This window comes from Triturus cristatus, chromosome 6 (assembly GCF_964204655.1).
Source record: "Triturus cristatus chromosome 6, aTriCri1.1, whole genome shotgun sequence".
NCBI classification, from domain to species: Eukaryota; Metazoa; Chordata; class Amphibia; order Caudata; family Salamandridae; genus Triturus; species Triturus cristatus.
The window spans coordinates 196719442-196740138 of record NC_140589.1 but is presented as its reverse complement, the minus strand read 5'-3'; the positions used below and the strand labels follow the sequence as shown (position 1 = coordinate 196740138).

General features: G+C 40.5%; 1 protein-coding gene across 5 annotated transcripts in view; it reads left to right on the top strand.

Annotated features, from left to right (window-relative positions):
* Positions 1–20697, top strand: part of LOC146816630 (cytochrome P450 2K1-like) — a 504791-nt gene that overhangs the window by 342210 nt on the left and 141884 nt on the right. For all 5 annotated transcript variants that reach the window (XM_085610503.1, XM_085610501.1, XM_085610504.1 and 2 more), the window contains one exon: positions 4160–4301. In XM_085610503.1, the coding sequence (XP_085466629.1) occupies positions 4160–4301 (142 nt within the window). The remainder of the gene's footprint in view (positions 1–4159; positions 4302–20697) is intronic.

Below are 20697 nucleotides of genomic sequence, written 5' to 3'. Positions count from 1 at the left end.
TCGGCAGGATTTACATACGGTACGCGAATCCCGCCAAAATGTTTTTTTTAAACAAAGCTTAATGAGTCCCTGGGTGGGCCAGGTCCCGGTGATCAGTGATGTCATGAGTGATGTCACTGACCATGTCATGAGTGGTGTAATATGTGACATCATCAGCAGCACATTGCGGGGGCGCAATTTATTGTTAGCTCAACTAACTATAACAGTCAAATTTCTCTGCATTTGTACGAGTGAAATGTCAGCCTAACTATAACGTCCCTGACACATGTGGTTCTTTCAGTAAAAAGAAATATATATATATATATATATATATATATATATATATATATATATATATATATATATATATATATATATATATAGATAAACAAACACGGGTCCTTCCAGGATCAATCCCTAAGTCAGGTGGTGCGTTTCTTGTTTGTAGTAAAATTGTTTGTGGTGTCACTTTTTGTTTGAGAAGTATGGTATGGAAAGAATTATGAGCCACTTGGCGCCCATTGAGAGTTGCTTGCAGTCACATGGCAGAGAAGACTAACGGGCACTAGTCCGCATGCATTTTTATTTTTATTTATTTATGCATTAAATGCCGAAATATAATGTCTAGCACAGCACAGTACCTAACGACAAGAGTAATACGGGATAGCTCAAGGCCGTTAATTTAGGCTACTATCACTATAATAACATCAAATATAGCATTAGCATAGAAACAATGAGATTCGATAACAGTGAATCTGATTTGGGCACATGCGTATTCACTTTTTACGTCACTCGGTTGTGAGGTCTATCAATGAAACAATGATGTGGATATTGATACTATGAATGTAATTTTGTTTACTTGCTTTAAAATGGCACTAGTCCGCTTGTATATCCACTCTTGTATATGTATAACAATTGGAACAAATGTATTATTGCTGTGGCCTTTAACAATACAAATGCATTACACTTACCTGCTTAAAGATGGCCGCCATGTTAACAGCAGATAGATGGGAATGGTCAAACCAAAGTGCTTCTTCTGTGTTGTTATTGTATAAATGCACATTCAGTACAGCTTTATTTATCGTGTGAGCAAGACACATTGGGTGTCGAAACGCGTAGCGATTTTGTGAAGGAATAAAGAGCTGACCTCTGAGAGTGCGTTACCCTTGGATTTTTGAATATATATATATATATATACAAATACATATATAGACATACAAATACATAAATATTTGTATATACATGTGGACATATTTAGTATTTTGCGTATAGATACCTACAGTATTTTTAACAAAAACGCATACATTGTTTTGATAGTGTATGGATAAATTCGCATAGGGGATTGTCCATTAGTAAGTACTCAATGAGAGGACCACGGGTTTACTGTGAGCTATAACAACGGTATGATTGGGTGCGTGAGACAGTTCTTGGAGGCGTGGGAGTGGGGGTTTTCCCCTAGATATTGGAGCTGAGACTGGCCTTGAATTTGTGTATGGGAGCACCGGTCAGTCAGAGCTTGAGGAGGGCATGTTCAGAACTTGCTGAGAAGAAGGAGTTTCAGTGTTGCCTTGAAGTTGAGAAAGTAGTAATTGTCGAGAAGATTTTGAGGTAGTGTGTTCCAGATTCTTAGGGCATTCTCCGAGAAGGAGGAGGCACGCAATTTCTTGAATTTGGGTGAAATCAGAAGGAGGCTGATAGAGGTTTGTTAAGGTTTCTTTTTTCCAGCTTTTGAAAGCTTGTTAGAGAGGTAGGTTGGGTTATCCATGTGAAGACCTTTGTGAGTTACACATGCAGGTTTGAATATATATCTTGCCTCTATTGGGAGCCAGTTGAGCCGTCTTAGTGTGTGGGTGATGTGATCATGTCACCTCTCCCCCAATACTAGCCTGGCTGAGGTGTGTAGCTTGCTTTCAAAGGGGCTAGGCATGATTTTGGGGCATCCGTGAGCATTGCATTTCCATAATCCAGCTTGGGTAGGAGGAGGGCTTGCACCACAGTCTTTAAGTCGTCACTGGGTATAAAGGGTCTGAATTTCTTGAGGAGATTCAGCGAGTAGCTGGCACTTTTTGCCTAGGGGTTGATATGTTCCTTTATGCTTGAGTGACTATCGAGTTTGATTCCCAGGGATTTGACCGAGTTAGAGATGGACAGTTTGCAGTTTAGTGCAGTGATACTGTTGAGCCAGGTAGTTACAGAAAGGGATTTTTCTTTGGGTTGGATAAGGAGGAGTTCAGGTTTGCTAGACTTGAGTTTGAGGGGGTGCTAGTCAGCCATGATTGAACTTTGTGCAGAATGTTGTTCAGGTGCAGGATGTCTTTGACTGATGAGCTTTTCAAGTACAGTTGGGTGTCATCCACATATAGGTGGTAGAAAATTCTGGCTTGTTTCAGAATCACTGTGAGGGGTTCCATATAGAGGTTGAATAGGGCAGAGGACAGGGTTAACCTTTGTGGGATACCTTGTGAGGCTGGCAATGCACTTGAGATTTCATTGTTGTAGTTTGATAAGCTGTGTGCATTTGTTTAGGAAGGTGGTGAACCATTGAAGGACTGTTCCATTGATGCCTGCTCTCTTCAAGAGCGTGTTCAGTAGATTGTTAATGGCCGACGGTGCTAAAGGCTACAGATATATCCAGGAGGACTAGGAGGCAGACCTGTCCTTCGTCCAGGGATCTGTGAAGCTCATCAGTGTTATGCAGTAAGGCAGATGCTATGCTGCAGCTTTTCCTGAAACCTGACTGATAATTGTCAAGTAAGTTGTTTTTCAATGTCGGCGTTGAGTTGGGCAAGCACACATTTTTTGATGGTTTTATCAAAGAAAGGGAGGTTTGTTATAGGTTTGTAGTTACTGAGATCGCTTGGTTCGGCATCAGTTTTTTTATGAGGGGGTTACTTGGCCGAGTTTGAGGGCGTCCAGCATGGAGCCACTCGATAGTGAGTAATTGATGATATTGGTTCATAAAGGAGCAATGATGTGGCTGAGCTTTTTTACAAATGCCGCCCAGGACAGGTTCTGATATGTGTGATGTGGGCTTCATGTCTGCAGGGATTTTACAGAATTCTTCAACACGGACTTGTTTGAATTTATCCCAGGTTGCATTGTTTTTCAGTTGTAGAGAGTTGAGGTTTGAGAGCAGTGTTGGTACTTGGATGAGCTGTGTTGGTTCAGAAGAGAGATATTCTACATTTAAGGAGACCTTTTTTAAGGGGGCTTTTTTGTAAGGGGTATCCTTGGTGTGATGGAGCAAGGAGGGAGGCTTATAGGAGAGATTGATACTATATACATTTTCAGAAAAGAATGATGCAAATGCGTCACAAGGTTTGATTGAATTTTTACTTTAACGTTGAGGGAAAGAACATGTTTGTTGCTTTATGATGTTGAAAAGTTCTTTATGTCTGTTTTTTACCATTCTAGTTGTTCCCGGAAAAAGGAGGACTTTTCTCTAAATATATGTTTTTTGTATTTTTGGCCTTCATCCCTGAGGATCAAGGATTAGTTTTGGATGGATGCTGTTCAGATGGATTGACAGCTTAATACCCACACCCTCATTCCCACTCACTGTGCGTTCTTCCATCATTGTTCTTTCCATCCTGGGCTTTCCTTCCACTATGCTGGTCTACTGTCCTGTGGCTGGAGTGTGCAAAGTGCTTGCCCCGGAATACAAGTGTTGTCGATCTAAGTGATGGCTATGTAACTCCGTAATTCTCTGTACCCAGACACCAAATTCTTCAGATTTCAAAAAAGTAATTGATGCTTTACAATCTTACCTTGAAACCAGTCGAATTACATCCTCCATCAGTTCTTGAAAAGAGAAAGGACCGCTGGGAGTATGGTTTGACTCATGCCAAGATCAGGACCTGTGCATATAGCATGACATTCCAGATCTACTGCATATACAAATCTTTAATAGCCTGGGAAATGAGTGGGCTAGGACAGAACTTCCTCACCATAGGCTGCCGCACTACAATTACATAACAATTAGATTGTTTGATTAGAAAATTGGATACAATTGACTTGACAAAATCGTATTAGTAACAATAAAACAACAGCCATCACGCACATATATTGCTGTGACACTTTAAGGGGACTAGTTTCAACTGTTGTACGAAGATGTCGCCACCAGGAATTGCTAGTGTCTAATACATTTTTAACAACTTAACAAGTATTTTTCCCTTCCTAGGAAAAGTCTAATCCGGACACATACTTCCATGACAAGAACCTAAAATGCGTTGTGAGAAATCTGTTTGTAGCTGGAATGGAGACCACTTCCACATCTCTTCGTTGGGGGATGTTACTCATGATGAAATACCCTGATATTCAAAGTAAGGAATTTAAAATGTAATACTGACTTTGTCCTCACCTTTTTCGAACTAGTGTCTATACACAAAAAGAAAAACTGGCTAATTGCTTCTGTTTTTCAGGTTTCACCTGCACAGCACTTGCATTGTGATTGTCAGATCTATTGTATTTAATATACCTTGAAAGAGGCTTACATGCCGGCCTTATCTTTCATTGGTTTGTGTGCTGGCCACTTACTTTCCTTACGTTTCTATTGGCTGTAGCATTCTATTTCCTGTTGTTGCTCTGTGTGTTTCTCTTATCAATATCCCATGCCACATGTACTGTATACATCCATGTTCATGGATTTTTTTTATGTTTGGCGCTGTACTTGTTTACATATTCTCCCAAGGCACACATTTCAAGTGTGGTTGTTTAGTTTCAACTGCACAGCGTTGTTTGTTAGGGCAAATTTAAATAGGGCGATTCACAAGCACCAGTTCTATCACCTATGGACACATTCCAGGCACGAGAGATTTAGTGAAAGTGATTTGCCCAGAATCTCAGGATGTTGAGCATTCTGCCGAGACTGTAACCCTGTACCCCAGTTTCAAGAGTGGCCGCTCTGGCCCTTACACTACATTCTCGGCTATCAGCATCCAAATGGATGGCACTCCTTTGGAATGTACAATTAAAATGCATTCTCATTATGTGTTCCAAAGCAGCACCGGCCATCTTGTTTTTATGCAATTACCTGGTATGGTGTGAAGCTGGCTGTGCTGTACTACACCCTTACCAACGTCGCTCAGTTTGCAGAAGCTGAACTGCCTTGCACTGCCTTGCCCCAGCTGTGCTTCTTTTACTTTCTCTTCAGCAGTCAGCTGTAGGGAATGCTGTCTCTTGGTCACTAGTCACTTTTGTAATGGGAAGCTAAATGGAAGCTGAACTGTATTCAGTCGACACCTTCCATACTGGTGACGCAGGCATAGAAAGCTGAAAATTAAGTGCATGTCCCAACCACCTTCATACATACTACACCAACATGGCAGGGCTTTGTTCATAAACATGTATCCCAACCCAACCTCCTTCTGTTCAGTGTCTATGCGTCAGAAATACATGGCTGGCCCGTTTCCAACCATGCCAAACACATATAATTTAAGACAGATCGAAAAGCCAAGCCTCCCGCCTCGGCCCAGCGTTGCCATTAAGAGTGGCCAGTGTTTGCTATGAGTGGCCATGTGGGCAGGGAGGTGGGGACGCATAGTGGTCATGAAGGGGGGGAAACAGAAATAAAAATTATAAATATTTTTTTTAAACTTACCTTCAACTGGCGCCTCCAGCTTCGTGCTCCTCTGCTCCTCTTCTTCAGACACAAGCTCCCAGTCTGACCTGAGGCCAATCCTGCAGCTGCTCTTGCATGAGATGCCGCCATGGAAAGGCTGGTGGGGATTTGCTTTGGGGGCCCGTTGCGGGCCCCCAGGGGGTGTGGGGGTGGGGGGGTGCACTTGGGGGTACCTATGGTACCCACTACATGTCAATGCACAAGGTGGCAGGCACAGGGCAGTGCCTGCCACGTTGTGCATGGAAATGCACAACACAGCATTTTACCATTGCGGCAGGTGCTGCAGCCAGCAGCACCCGCCGCAATGTTAAAATGCCAGATGCGACCGCCGCGGTGGTGGTCGCATCATGATCAGGTGTGCGGGACCGCCTCATGGTAGGTGGGCGGTCCAGTTCCCGCTAGGATGGCGAGCGGACTCAGGTCCACCCACCATACTAATAGGCCCCTATGGATTGAAAGCATGCAACAAATGTTAGTGGGTCTTCCGATGCAATCGTAGGAGTGCTGGTGGCCCTTCACAAACACTCATGGGAACATGTGGTTGTTCTCCCACAGCATAACTTCTAGCTTCAGTGGACCTCCTTTAAGGGGGTTATTTCCTAATGCAAGGTAGTCTGGATCTTTGCCCGCCACACCTTGCCTTGTTCATTTTTGTATATAGTTCACCAGCCAACACCTAGTTTCTAAAACGTCATCTGTTCTTAGCATAAGGTCTATTACTGTACAGAGTATAGCTTACTAAAGGGGTTGCCCTTTGGAGAAGTGGGCATGGGATGCTGGTAGTGTATATGGTCTTATATATCGGTAGATTGTAGTTGTTTGGAATTTCCAAATATAACGCGGTTAACTGGTGGCATTTTCACTTTATAAACACACATAACATATTTTTCGACTATTTACATTTAATGAATTGGCTTTGTGAAGCACGTCATACCATGCTAGTGCTTCCTGCATAATGCAACAGCAGGGGAACTGGAATAAACTCTTTACACACCAATGTAAAGGGCATTTCTGGCTGCTGTGTATAACCAAAGCACAGTAGGTAGTTTAGTGGATTGAGCTCCTGCTGCCCAAAGTGTGTGTAACCTACAGGAGCAAGGGTTTGTGTTGAGATGGTGCTTTCACCCTCCAAGAGGGGAGCCCCATATTTGTGTAATGTCCGTGATTTAGATGCCAGTGTGCCATCCTATTGCAGCGTGGTGAGCGTCCGATTTGCTCGGTCAATGCTGCATTAATACACGATATGTCCCTGGCCTAGCTAAACCTTGCATGGCACAGTCAGTCTGTGTCTTCCCGGTTTAGGCTTAGGAAGCTTGTTACTCAGGCTGCCCTCCCTCCACCGCCCTATCCACATTTCCTAAACTGGCTACAGGTGAAGGGGAGGGTGCTTTTTAAAGTGCCTGGCATCGTAAGGGCCCTGCATTTCTAGACAAATGTTCTTGTGCTACTATTCTATACTCCATTTAGGTTAGCATCAGAGTTGCGTATCATACATGAATAAATAAAAGTTTTGGTGCGGTGCTCGGGAGATGCCCACAGCAGTTTGTGCTGGGACTTGCTTTAAAAGCACACAAACGAAGACAAATGTTTTACATCTCAAACACATGTTGTTTGCTGAAGTGATGCTTATTGTACTTGCTGGCAACTTTTACAGATAAACATTGGATACAAGCCTAATTACTGGTTTGAGGACAAAGCAGCATGCACACCAGACACAGCCTTTAAATCCTCTGGTTTAGCACCGCAGGCCTGTCTCCATCCTGGGGCAGCTCCATATATTTAACAAAGAGTTGTGCACGCATAACACTTTCTGTTTGTAAAACACATTTATGCTCATGTTTTAACACTTCGTTTCCATCAGAATTAAATGTTATTTGTATGTATTTTGCCTGCAGCTCCTTTCTTAAAACAAGCATGTGCCATGCAATCGGTCTTGCATTACTGAAAGTTTGAGCTTTTTACGTTGCAAATAATAATGCAAATGCTTGCTTATTTTGTTTTTTATCAGCCTTTTTCTTTGGTTTCCATTTAGCAAAGTTCTGGTGGAATAGAGAGACAATGCACCTCATGGTGCCTCTTGCTTCCAGTACCAGACTGCTCATCTGGGCACTCTTTTACAGCATTGCCAATATTCTCAGGTTCATGTGTGGGAGCTCCTCCAGTTCAGGTTTTTCTTTAGCATTGCAAGGACTGCAGGTCCCACAATGCAAAGTAAGCAAACCTTGACTTGTGACTTACTCACACATAAAAATTAACTCCAAGTTGTGTGTCCTGTTCAAAACATTTTTTGCATCAGACCCGATCAGGCTTTTTCAATGATTTAGTCACAGGTTTGTTTGTTCTGTTTTCTGCTTTGCAGGGCCTTGCACAGTGCATGCAACACGTGCCCTTAACTTTTGACTGAGTATTTCTTTGCGTACCATAGGGAAGAGGTGTGGCGCCACGGCCAGGGCGACTGACGCTGGACGCTGGGGTTCACGGTTCGATCCCCGGCTCCAGCAGCAGGGGTCTGCCTAGCACCATGCGACTCTGGGCAATAGCTCGCTTAATCTTCCCAACGGCCCCCAGCGCCGAGATACCCCTTCGGGGGTGATTTGTGCGCTATACAAGTACTGGATTTACATTTACCATAGTTCCAATGCACCCAGTGGCACTCCTTCACTTTAGAACAGACAGACAAAGTGTGGGGTCACCCCTTTAATGATACCGGCACCCTTTTATTGCATAGCAATATATTTTAATATTCTTAACGTGCTGAAGGTCATTCATATATTATGTTTTTAGGTCAAGCATACGATGACTGCAAGACCTGCTGTAATCAATAATTCTACTTTTTTCCTGCCTGCTGCTTATAATTGCTTCACGCTACTGGTGCTCTTATTGGCTGCCTCATTACTTGTTTTCTTGGGCCATACGCAGAGGCGCAACTAGAGGCAAATTTCGGAGGGGGCTGAGCAAAAATTTCGGGGGGGCTGAACTTTAAGCAATTGGCAGAGTGGAGCTGCAGGGGCTCTTAGAAGGGGTGAAACAACAGCAAGGCCTCATTAACATGCAAATGGTCGTTTAAAGACCTGTGAAGTGCTCGGGTGCGGCTGCTTTTTTGCCCGGGAAGGTGTCTCATCCCGGGCTGCCGCACACGACGGGGGGGGCTGAAGCCCTTTGAGTCCAATGGGTGTTGCGCGCCTGGCCATACGCCATTTCCCTTCAAGGCTAAGGCGCACCGGTTAGTACAGTTTCCTTCCACTTCCATTGTCAATATGTTGTTAAGAGAACTCTTTTTACTATTTCTGACACCACGATTCGAATACATCCGTTGCTGCGTCCAGTCGCCATCTTGCTTCAGTGTGATGCCGTGGGATCCCTCTGCTGCACCAAGCCTTTTCCACAAAGAGAATGCTGTTGAGCAGTGGTGTTGGATCTATAAGCGCTGAGTTTTTTTTAGCTTATGCTTCAGTGCCAGACAGCTGTGCCAGACAACTTGAAATACTAGCGCGTTAACATTGTCGCATTCAGCAGGTAACGTGCATGTGCAAATGATCAGCAGCCACCTTACATTAATGCGCTAAAACGGGCACATTATAGGAGGGAGTGATTGCCAAACACTCTGGGTTCAAATTACCAGTCTCGCATGCGCAACATTCACTTTGTTATGTTAAAGAGGGAAACATTTAGGCCCTTTTTTACAGGCAGATCGCCAGGGCATATGTTTTTCTTTATGATTCTACATAGTGTCAAAAACTATTGGATCTTTGTGTTTTTTGTTTTTAATAAAGACCACTTAGTGTCGTCATGCATCGCCTTCCCATTTAGTTGGTCAACTGTCCTGATGCCATCTTAGTAGTGAAAAAATGTCACTGGGCATCATTGTTGTCCTATGATCTCACATGATACGCAGGGTCTTCCAGCTTGTCAACTGATCCGGGAAGTCCAGTAACTAGTCTGCAGCTGTCTTTGTAAGTATGTTTAGCATGCTCCAGCCAAAAGTATGATGAGCAAGGGGAAGGGTTGCCTGTCAATGTGGCATTTTTATGGCTGGGTTTACAACCCGTACTAGTTTTATTTAATCATCCCAAAGCTTCTTTGAAGCTGCCAAGTTGCGCTGCGTTCCCACAATGTGTTCATAATTGAATGAGTGCAGGAAGCACCATTCTCAAAGTAAAATAATACAAATTAGAGACCATGGAGTTCTTGTGTTCATGACACGCTTTTGTTCCACTAGCGCCTCTGCTTTTTCATGTACCGCCCTAGTTGCATCCACTGTGAAAAATGCCCCCTTTTAAAGACATACTTAAAAAATCTTGTGGTTTATTACTGGTAGCCGAGGATCTAACATCCCCATTTGGAAAAAAAGAAGGCTTCTTTAAAACTTGTCTCAACTTCTACTGTGTACTACAACTGGAGGAATACTGTTAGAATTGACTTAAATGTTCTGAGAAAATAACCTTTTTAAAGTTTTAAACATAGATTTTTATTTTTGAAAAAATGCAACCAAGTACAAGTAATCAAATAGCTATCAAATGATAAGTAACAGCATTAAGCACAATGAGATTTGCACAATATCTGTAGAAGAGATACTGAATCAAAAATAGTTGCATATAGAAAATGTTGGTATGAGACATGTGGGAAAAGAAAAGAGAAAAAAGGGGGGGTAAAGGAGGAAAGGAGAAACAAGGGTAAAGAAAACACTAATACTGTGATCAAATAAATACATGTGAAGGAAACAAGGCTTAACGACTATTAAAAGAGAGCGAACAATATAAATAAAAAATTGCTGTAAACAGAGTATGATAGCAATTTAAAGCGAAAGAGAAAAGAGAAAATATATAATTGCAAGTTATAAAACAACAATATATCATTATTAACGAGTCAGGGTGGAAGGGTGATGACAGGTAGATTTCTGTGCAGAGGCATCTAAGAAAATAGTTACAGGAGACCAAATGCGTTCTCTTTTCAGGAGTAGAGACATAGGGGAAACATAGGCACGATCTAATCGATGGTCATAACATACACTGTACCACCAGGATTGAAAAGAAAGTTGTGCGGAATGTTTCCAATTTTTTGTTATTTGCTGGAAAGCAATAACAATCAATAAATCAACAATGTCCACATTATGAGAAAGGGTTTGCCAATAGTCAGAGAGTGTGCCTAAAAATACAGCTTAGGGAGGAAAATGGGTATGGCAAATGGAGTTAATCTGAGACCAAACCTTCAACCAAAACTGATGTGTATAGGGACAGGAAAAGAGCATATGAAATAGGTCTGAATGAGAAGCATTACAGGACCAACAATCTGAAGAAAGTGTGGGTTGAATCTTATGTAAGGATAACGGTGCAAACAGAAGTCGATTTGTTGTGTACAGATTTAGATTCCATATATAGGTTTCCCGATTTATGCCCTTATATAGGTACAATTCACATTGCCCTTATTTGGACATAGAAATCCGTCCCTTATTTAGACATTGTCCGTACACACCAAATACAGGCATGGCCACCTACATCCGTCGATCCACGTCACAACGAATTCTTGGAAAACCAGACCCTTAAGCCTTTAGGAATTTCCCTCAGCTTGAATATTGATTTCTCCAAGAACTCATTAAGTATGCATGAACATCTATTCCTTAGGGGTTCATTCATGACGTTCCTCTGCGGTTCCCGGAGGATTCGATCCAACCCAGACTATGCGGTTCGCCACGGCAAGTTCGGAAGGAGATCGAGTTCCAGCCTGATGCACTGACCTGACGATGTCATCCTCCTCGCAGAGAATCCAGCTCCAGTGCTATTGCAGTATTATTTTATCTTACTGCTAACCTCGTACATATTGTACTTTGCAGTCTGTCTTACGATTGTAGCAATTCATATCTCTTGCATGAGAAATAAGACTGTTCAATAAACCCTTTTAATGAAACGCCTGTGTCTCTATTTCTGTACAACTCTGTAGAAACGAAGCGTGCACGATTGACTGAGTGAAACTGTTATCTATTGTTTCCACGATTCTGAGACTGTTCTGATTCTAAAGGGAAACAAAGTTGTCATGTTTATGCGGTTGTCAGAGACTAATCCCTTCTTGTATATTCAAGAAGTTTCTAGTGACCACTGAGTTAGCTGGCACACACAAGTAATTAAGTTTAATATACTCGATAGAGACATACTGACATTAGTCCTATGTCAAATCTATAGTGTATGTTATTCCAATGCGCAGAGCCTATCAGGGATATAGGAACTACACTACAGATTATATATAAAGAAAAGTGTTTGAGTGGTGCTGGCTGATCTTGAGGTCTTGCAGAGTTTCAACCATATTTTATCCCAAAATATAGTAGGCCATGAAGAGTGGAAATCAGATTCCCATTGGAGCTCTGTGTGGGTTTTAGATCTGTGTGCAATGGGTGTACTAAGGAATTTGTAAATAGATGAGACACTAGCATGGGTACTTAAAATGGGAAGAATGTTGCATTGAGGTGAGGAGGATTGCGGTATAGAAGATAGGAAAAGAAGGGATTCTGTTAAATGTTTAATCAATAAATTGAATTTATTTTGGTAATTGATAAATTGATTGTGCATCAGAGAAGGTAAGAAAATAATTGTTTGAGTATAACTGATAGACCCAAAGTAGACCTCTGTCTCGCCAAGACGTCCAGAAAACGGGTTTAGTTTTAATTTTAAGAAATTTATTATGCCAAATAGATGAATTGAGAAACTCGTCTTTAATTGAGAGGTGAGATAACATGAAGGAATGAAATCGTTTATGAGTAGTGTTATGGATGGGTGAAGATAGAAAATGTGATTTATGAGAAAAAGTGAGGGATTTGTCTAGGGAAAAAGGAATGTTCTAAGTCCTTCCATAATGGGGAAAGATTAGGAGGAGAGTCAGTTAATGATATAGATAGTTGCTTAAGAAGGAAGGCGTTGTGATAACGTTGAAAATCTGGAAATGTAACCCCACCTTGAGACTTAGGGCCTTTTAGCTTAATTAGAGACATGCATGGTTTTTTCTTGTTTCATAAAAATATCAAAAGAATAGAGTTAATTTTTTTGAAAAAGTATGCTGGAAAATTGAGAGGGATAGCTGAGATCATGTAAAAAATCATTAGAGCAAGCATCATTTTGATGGTATCAAGTCTGCCCCACCATGACACGGTAGAAGCAGACAGAGTAGAGAGAAGACGGGTCATATTTAGGGATAGTGTTTTCTTAATAGAGGGAGCAAATAAAAGACCTACATATTTAATTTGTTGGGGATTCCATGAAATATTGGCAGGAAGGAAATCTTGTTTAAAACAAAAGATATTCAAAGGTAAGATTTCACACATATCGTGGTTTAGTTTATAACCACAAAGAAAAGAGAAAGCATTGACTTCTGCTACAAAGGCTGGAATGGAGATTTGAGGTTTAGATAGAAATAAGAGAATGTCATCTGCATACACACTCATTTTATTATGAAACTTATCATGCTGCAATCCATGTATGTCATTGGTCTACTTAATCTTAGCTAGAAACTATTCTAAAGCTAAAATGAAAAGGAGAGGGGAAAGGGGACAGCCTTGGAGAACTCCTCTCTGTAAAATAAAGGAGTCGGAAAAAGAGTCATTAGTAAAGATGGTAGCTTTGGGTGAGGTATACAATAAAGAAATATAAGAAAATAATTTGGGACCAAAACCGAACCAAGATAAAGTATGAAAAATAAAAGACCAATCCATTCGGTCAAAAGCTTTTTCCGCATCTAAAGAGATGGCTGCAAGAGAGTGGGGATATTTGTTAGCTTTATGTAATATATTAAAGAAGGTCCGGGTGTTGTCCGAGATAATCCGACCTTTAATAAAGCCAGATTGTTCTTTACAAATAATAGACTATAAAATAGGTTCTAATCGGAGAGGTAGTATTTTAGCGAATATTTTATAATCAGAATTGACTAATGAGATTGGTCTATAATTTTTACAGAGATAAGGGTCTTTCCCATCTTTAGGGATTAAGCAGATGAGAGCATCTTAAAAAGTATCGGAGGAGGCATTAGAGGAGATAAAGTAAGAAAACAAAGAGAGGAGATGGGGAAGAAGGGTTTTGGAAAAATGGGAATATAATTCTACAGGGAATCCATCTGGGCCGGGTACTTTCCCCGCATTTAAAAGTTTTAGGGCTTTTTTGTGGAGATGTCGTGCTCCAATAAATAGAAAAATTAAGATCTATGGGAAATTTTTTCTGTATTGAAGCAAGGTAATTTTGTATGTCTAGTGGGTCTGGAGGGGATACGGGAGTGTATAGAGAAGTATAATACTTTTTGAACTCATCTAAAATCTCAAGATGTTTGGTGACTGGAGCAGGGGCAGAGTTTAATACATAATCAATATTGGAGCGTTCTTTTAAAATTTTTAGATATGAGGCAAGAAGCTTTCCCGCTTTGTTTTGGCCACCATAATAACAAGCACTACCTCTAAGAAGGTAGGCAGAGGCATTTTCTGTAGATAATGTATTATATTTAAATTTCTCTTTAATTAAATTATTAAGGTCAGCAATAGAGTTAGTTAATGTATAAAGGGATTCAAGTAGTTTAATGGATTTAAGAATCTCAATCGCTTTGTGAGAATGTTGACGTTTCTTTTTAGCCACATAAGAAATAATAAAATCTCTAGCCAAAGCTTTAAAAGAGTCCCAAACAACAGAAAAGGATGAAACCGAAAATAGATTTAGTTTTAAAAAATCAGTAATGAAGTCTTCAAAGGAGGAAGAAAAAGATTGGTCAGCTAATAATGATGTATTAAAACGCCATCTCTTTTTGGTAGTAGTAATGGGGAGGAGTTCTAAGTCTAACAATACAGGAGCGTGATCAGAAATTTAAATGAACCAATGTCTGCATGTAAAATAGATTGAGTAAGTGCTTTTGAGAAAAATAAATAATCTATTCACGACTGTGAGAGGTGAGTGGGGGAGAAAAAAGTATATTCCCGAAGTTGTGGGTGGCAGAGTCTCCAAGAGTCAACGAGGGATCTGTGAGCAATGCAATTGGTGAATTGTTGGTGCATTGGTGAAGGAATAAAAGATGTTTTAGATGTACGGTCAATGTAAGGGTCGACAATGAGATTACAATCTTCATCAAAAATAACATATGGTGTATCAATTGACATCAAAAGTGAGGAAATGTGTGGCCAGATAGTGTTGTCTGGTTTAGTAGATGCGTATATGTTAAATAGGGTAATAGGTACATCATTAATTTTAAGTTGAATAATTAGCCATCGACCATCGTCATCTAAGTCCTGAGAAATAAAAGAATCTTTAAGTTTTTTATGAATAGGAATTACGGTACTATTTCGCTTACTGGTGCCTGGGGAAGAAAAAACATGCCCTATCCATTGCCTCTTAAGCTTAAGAACTTCTGAAATTACTAAGTGAGATTCTTGTAGGAAAACAATATCTGACTTAAGATTAGATAAATAGGAGAGTACCCTTTGCCTTTTAATATGCGTACCCAAACCTTTAATGTTCCAAGAGATAACACGCAAAGTCATTAAACAATCATATAGATTTGAACATTTAAAATATTACAGCATAAATACAAATGCAATAAACAATCTGTAATAATTAAATAGAAAAGAATGATAAACAATTTTTGAATGGGAGAGAAAAAGAGGAAAAGAAAAGATGGTGAGAAGCAGATTGAATTGGGATATCAGAAAAGGAAGAAAAGTAGCAAAGATAATAGAGATAATAACAAATAAGGGAAATAGGAAAGTATAACAAGGAAAAAAGAAAAGGAAGGATAGAAGAGGAGACAAGAGTATAATGATAAAATAAGAACATTAAAACATACCATAGACTCAAACATGGGTGGAGGGTGTTGAGACAACAGGACGAGAAGACAAACCAAACTGAACACTTCTAGGGGAGATCACGAGGAGGGAAATTCACGAGGAGGGAAATATTCCAGACAATATTAACACAATGGAGGATACAGGCCGGAAGGGGGGGGATACCTAAAAGTGGGGAGGATGTGGGAAAAAAAGGGAAAAAATTGTTGTTTTGTCATAGACATTGAAAACATGAAATAAATACATGACTACAAATAGAACATAGAAAAAATTATGAGAAACGATCTCAGGAAAAAACGTGAAGTAGCTGAAACAATTGGAAATAAAGGGTGGTAAGACCTGAAAGGAGACAACACCTGAAATGAAAAACATGGGAAAAAGGAGAGAATTAATTCAATTATCATGAACTAGGGAAACATAAAATAAATAGATTACTACAACTTGACATGGAAAAAAATGATACAGTTCTCATGATGAAGATGGTCCTGCAAAATCCATTGATTCTTCTCTACAATTGTCCAGAAAACGTTGAAGTAAAGCTGTATCTTCATATGTAGTGGTTTTATTTTTGTAAGTGACTTTGAAGAGGCACGGATGTATCAAACCATATTTGGCATTTAAATCTCGTAGTGCTGGTCGCATTGCAAGAAAGGTTTTCCTTCTATCCACAGTGAGTTTGGCATAGTCCTGTGAGAAAAACAGTTGTGAACCTTGCCAGGAGATGCGACGCTTGATTTTGGCTGCCAGTATATTCCAAGAAATAGAGTATGACCCCTCTCGGTTTAAGCTGAGATGAAGAGGCAGAGGGAGGACGTCCCAATCTGTGAGCTCTTTGTGTGTTTAAGGGAGGACTAACTGGAATATCAAGCAGTTGCAGTATAAAAGATTGAAAGAAGGCTATAGGATGAGATCCTTCCATACCTTCGGAAAGACCATAAATATGCAGATTATTACACCTGCTGCGATTTTTGAGGTTTTCAACCTGTTTCTGAAGTTGCAAGATTTCAGCTTTCATAGGGGGGATTTGTTGTGAGGAGACCTGCAACGAGTCCACTTGATTCTCCACAGAAGTAAGTTTGATTTGAAATGAGAGCCAGTTATCTTCCAAGCTTTGTAGGCGAGTATTCGTCTCAGTCATATGCGGCTTAAGGGCACGTATTTCATCCAAAAGCAGCTCTAGTGAGAGTGGTGGAGGAGAGACATTAGGCGTAGGAGGGTCCTTTTTGACTCTTAGTGGAGGATGTTGAAGATGAAGTAGTTGGTTTAGGTGTAACCTTAACGTTGAGTTGGGCGGAAGGAGGTTCAGAAACGGGTCTGGGAGAAGATATGGTTGACAAAGGTTCGGTGAGATTAGGTATATTTGTTTGCGCAGAGTCTTCCTTTACATCCTGTGGAACAGAAAAGGGGTTGAAGGTAGGCAGCATGGCGGATTTAGAACGAGGGTAGACAAATTGGGTGAAATATTGCCGCGTCCCCCTCTGATTCTGCCCATAGATATGAGAGGAATAAGAAGGTAAGAATTGCAAAGTAGAACGTTGGCAGCTCCCAATGGGAGAGAGTTGATACTTCAAAAACGACCACAGTAGAATTAGAAATGTTATTTAAGAATTAGTAGTCAAGTTGTAGGAAATCTTCCAGCAATTAGGAAAGAGTTATTATGGATCACAAGGTGGAAGGAGTGACGCAGAAATTAAATTTGTTAGGACGAAATCCGCAAACAGAATGAGAGACCCCTTCCAGTATATAAAAAATAAAGCATGTCCATAGGAAATGACACACAAATGAGGGCAAATTGCAGCAGTAAATGCTAGAAAAAAACACAAGGCACCTTCTTCCAAAATAACAAAAATAAAACATTTCCATGAAAAATTGATAGTTGTATGTAGAAAAATAACAGCAACAGTTAGATTCTAGAGAGAAACCACAAGATGGCAGTCACAAGTCAGTCAGAAAAAATGAAACTGCAGAACAGGGCAGGTTTCTAAAAAGTAAAAAGAAGAAATGCTGCAAGTAAAAAGGTGCCATTCCATAAGGTACACATTCCTTTTATGTCAGACCTTTCTGAGGAGGAAACTGAAGAAAGGTAAATACGGTCCATTCAAGAGCATTCCACACACCAAAAAACGTAAAAATTAGGAAAATGGTCCCAATATTGTGAAGTGAAAAGAGACCTCTTTAAGTAGCGAAGTAGACCAAAAAACTGAAGTAATTTGAGGAAAGTGGCATTTCAAAAGGCTGGTGACCGCTATTTGCAGTGAAAGACACAGAGAGCGCAAAATGGCGGTTTGGTCTTTTCACTCAGCGCACCGCATATTTTAAAGCAGAGTTCGAAGTGATTGCGGGCTTACCCCAGCAAAAATAAAGATATCCCTGGAATCAGTAGAGGTTCCGACGGTCCAATCTTTTAATTAAAATGTCCCACGAAGCTCCTCCATCGTAAACTCTATTGGTGTCCTCGATAACGGCCCAGAGCAGTATCAGCTGGCCACCATCACCGTCGGCGCTCAAGCTACGCCCCACCTGAGAAAATAACCTTTAATCAGATAAGCAGCCTCATGGGTTCAGACACAGCTACAGACATCTATATCTATGCAAGCAATAGATCTTACATGGATACATGAACTTGGCTGACTCAGCCCTTTCATCCTTCTTGGGTCAATATTGTATGGAACTTTTTTACTTAAAAAAAAATAGACATTTTCCAGGCCTGGCTCATCTTGACATCCAAAACTGGCATTTTATCTAATTGTGTTTGCGGACATGTTAATTTAACTATTGGAGGCTTTTGGGGACAGGGCTGTGCTCTGTCTGTGAGTGATGCTGTGATAGTGCTTGTACTCTCTCACGCTGAAACAAGAGCTCCCAGCTGACATCTGTTCACAATTTCGACAGAATGCATGATTATCACACTTTTGTGTCGAAATATATTGTCTACATTATTATATCTGGATGCCGGTACCATCTCCCTACTTATATGTCTATACTAACATAATTACACATCCTCCCTCAACACCCAGCATTGCCAAAGCCAATTTTCTTTGCCTATGCAAAATCTATTAGCTTTGTCAATATTTTTTTACATGGTCCAAGAAAGTCAACCTCTCATCAAACAGTAATGCAAGATTCTTAACCTTTATGAAGGGGGATGGAAGAATTCCTAAAACCTGAGGCCCCCAACTGAGTGACCCTAAGGATGTGTAATTATTGAACAACAGAACCTCAGTTTCGCCAGGAGTAAGTTTGAGAAAGTTATTTTTCATTCATCTACCAACTTCCAACATGCAATCATAGAACCTACTTGCAACCTCGCAGTGATTTCTTGAAATGGAAACCACAATCTGAGTTTTGTCTGCATACAATACCATGGAAAGCCTAAAGGAACAAATCAACCTAGCCAAAAGTGCGACATAAATATTAAAAAGTGTAGGGCTTAATGAGGACCCCTGAGGAATTACGCAGGGAAGAAAGAAGGGCTTAGAACTATAGCCCCCATGAGTAACATCAGAGTGAAAGGAACTGAATAAAGCCAGGGCAGAGTCATTAATGCCTATACTCTCAAGACAGGTTAAAAGTACTGAGTGATTGACCATGTCGAAACTAGCCTACAGATCTCACAGGATGAGAGCTGCCTTGCCCCTACTATCAGTAATGGCTCTGACTTTTTCCATTGCTGCAATCGAGGCAACTTCCATGTTGTGACTACTTCTGAAGCCGAATTGATTGCAGACAAGTAATTTCTTGGGGTTTATAAATTAGGAGAGCTCCATATTTATGGCCTTTCCTACTATTTTGGCTGGAATTGACAGTCTGGAAATGGGACAGTAGCTGCTAACCTCAAGCGGATTAAGCGCATGTTTCTTTATTAGTGGTAATATAAAAGCCTTTTTCCAGAGTCTGGGAAAGTATCCAGATTTAAACAATGCTTCTTGAAAGCTCGGAGAGATGTAAAGCTACTATCTTGGATACAAAGTGAATTGCTCTAGAAGGACACAGGTCTGAAGGAGCACCAGATTTAACTGACTCGATGCGTTTTGTCACCTGCTCGGTTGTTAAAGGAGTACATTCATTGATGGGCATAGTTCCCAAAGAAGTACTTTCATAGTTTCCATCAGAGAAATTGGTTTGTGTGTTGGCGGGAATCTCATTATAAACCTCGTTCACTTTTGATTGAAAATGGTAAGCAAGTTTCCCACAAAAGAATTAGTTCAGGCCAGATGTAATATTATTATTAAGATTAGCCAGTGTGTCTCACGCAGGATTTTTAGCAGATTAAAGTTTTCTGGTGCAATAAGTTGATTTTCAGTTAAAGTCTTATCTTTATAGTCCATAATGCATTGCTTGTATCTATCTCTATCGCAAGGATCATATTTATTTTCCACTTTTGTTCCTGTCTGTGACAAAGTTGTTTCTAGGATGTTAATTTAACAGAGCACCATGGGGCATAGGGTTTGCTTCTGTGCCACTTTCGAACTTTTATAGGGGCCATCTTATTTACTGTTGTGCCAATCCATTCAGTGTAATTTAAGGGTGCCAGATCCATGTCATTAGCTAGGACTGGTTCGGTTTCTAATAACGTAACTTTAAACTTATCAGTCTTGCGATTTAACAGTTTGCTAGGGTTATTTTTTGTTGTTACTCTAATGGGAAGTGTCAACATAAAACAAGCATTTGCAATGCAACCGGGCTCGCCTTTGGGACCTTATTTAGCGATGCAGCACATTATCGCACAAAACGTAAGCAGCATGGTTTAAAAAGACCACATCCCTGCACACAGACCCACGGTACACATATTATAAATTAAAATCTGGAAAACAGCTGAGAAGGATCACGTCAACGTTTCCTTTCTCTGCATCAACCAGGCATTGTAGTACCTCCAGGAATGGTGCTCTTCCCTAACCTGTGGAAATAAATGTTGTTCAAAGAATTACGAGAAAATGAAAGTAGCGCTGCACTGGCAAAGTCAGTAAAGTGGCACTCTGCAAAGTCTGTAAAGTGGTGCTAATGTGCGTGATTGTGAATACATCGAATTTGACCACTTTGCGACCACTCTGCCTTGTTTATTTATTTATTTATTTATTTATTTTTCGTATGTTAATCCTTTTTTCACCGTTGTTCCAAGGCAGCATTTTGGAATGTATAAATGACTCTGTTGAGCACAATCCTTCATAAAGCCATGCATTCATTACTTTATTTTGACACTCACTATATGGCAAGTGTTTTGGGAGATTTCCTGTTGGCTGTTGGCTGTAGAGTTACGGCTGTAGAGTTACGCCTGTAGTGCAATTTTTTACGCAAACCC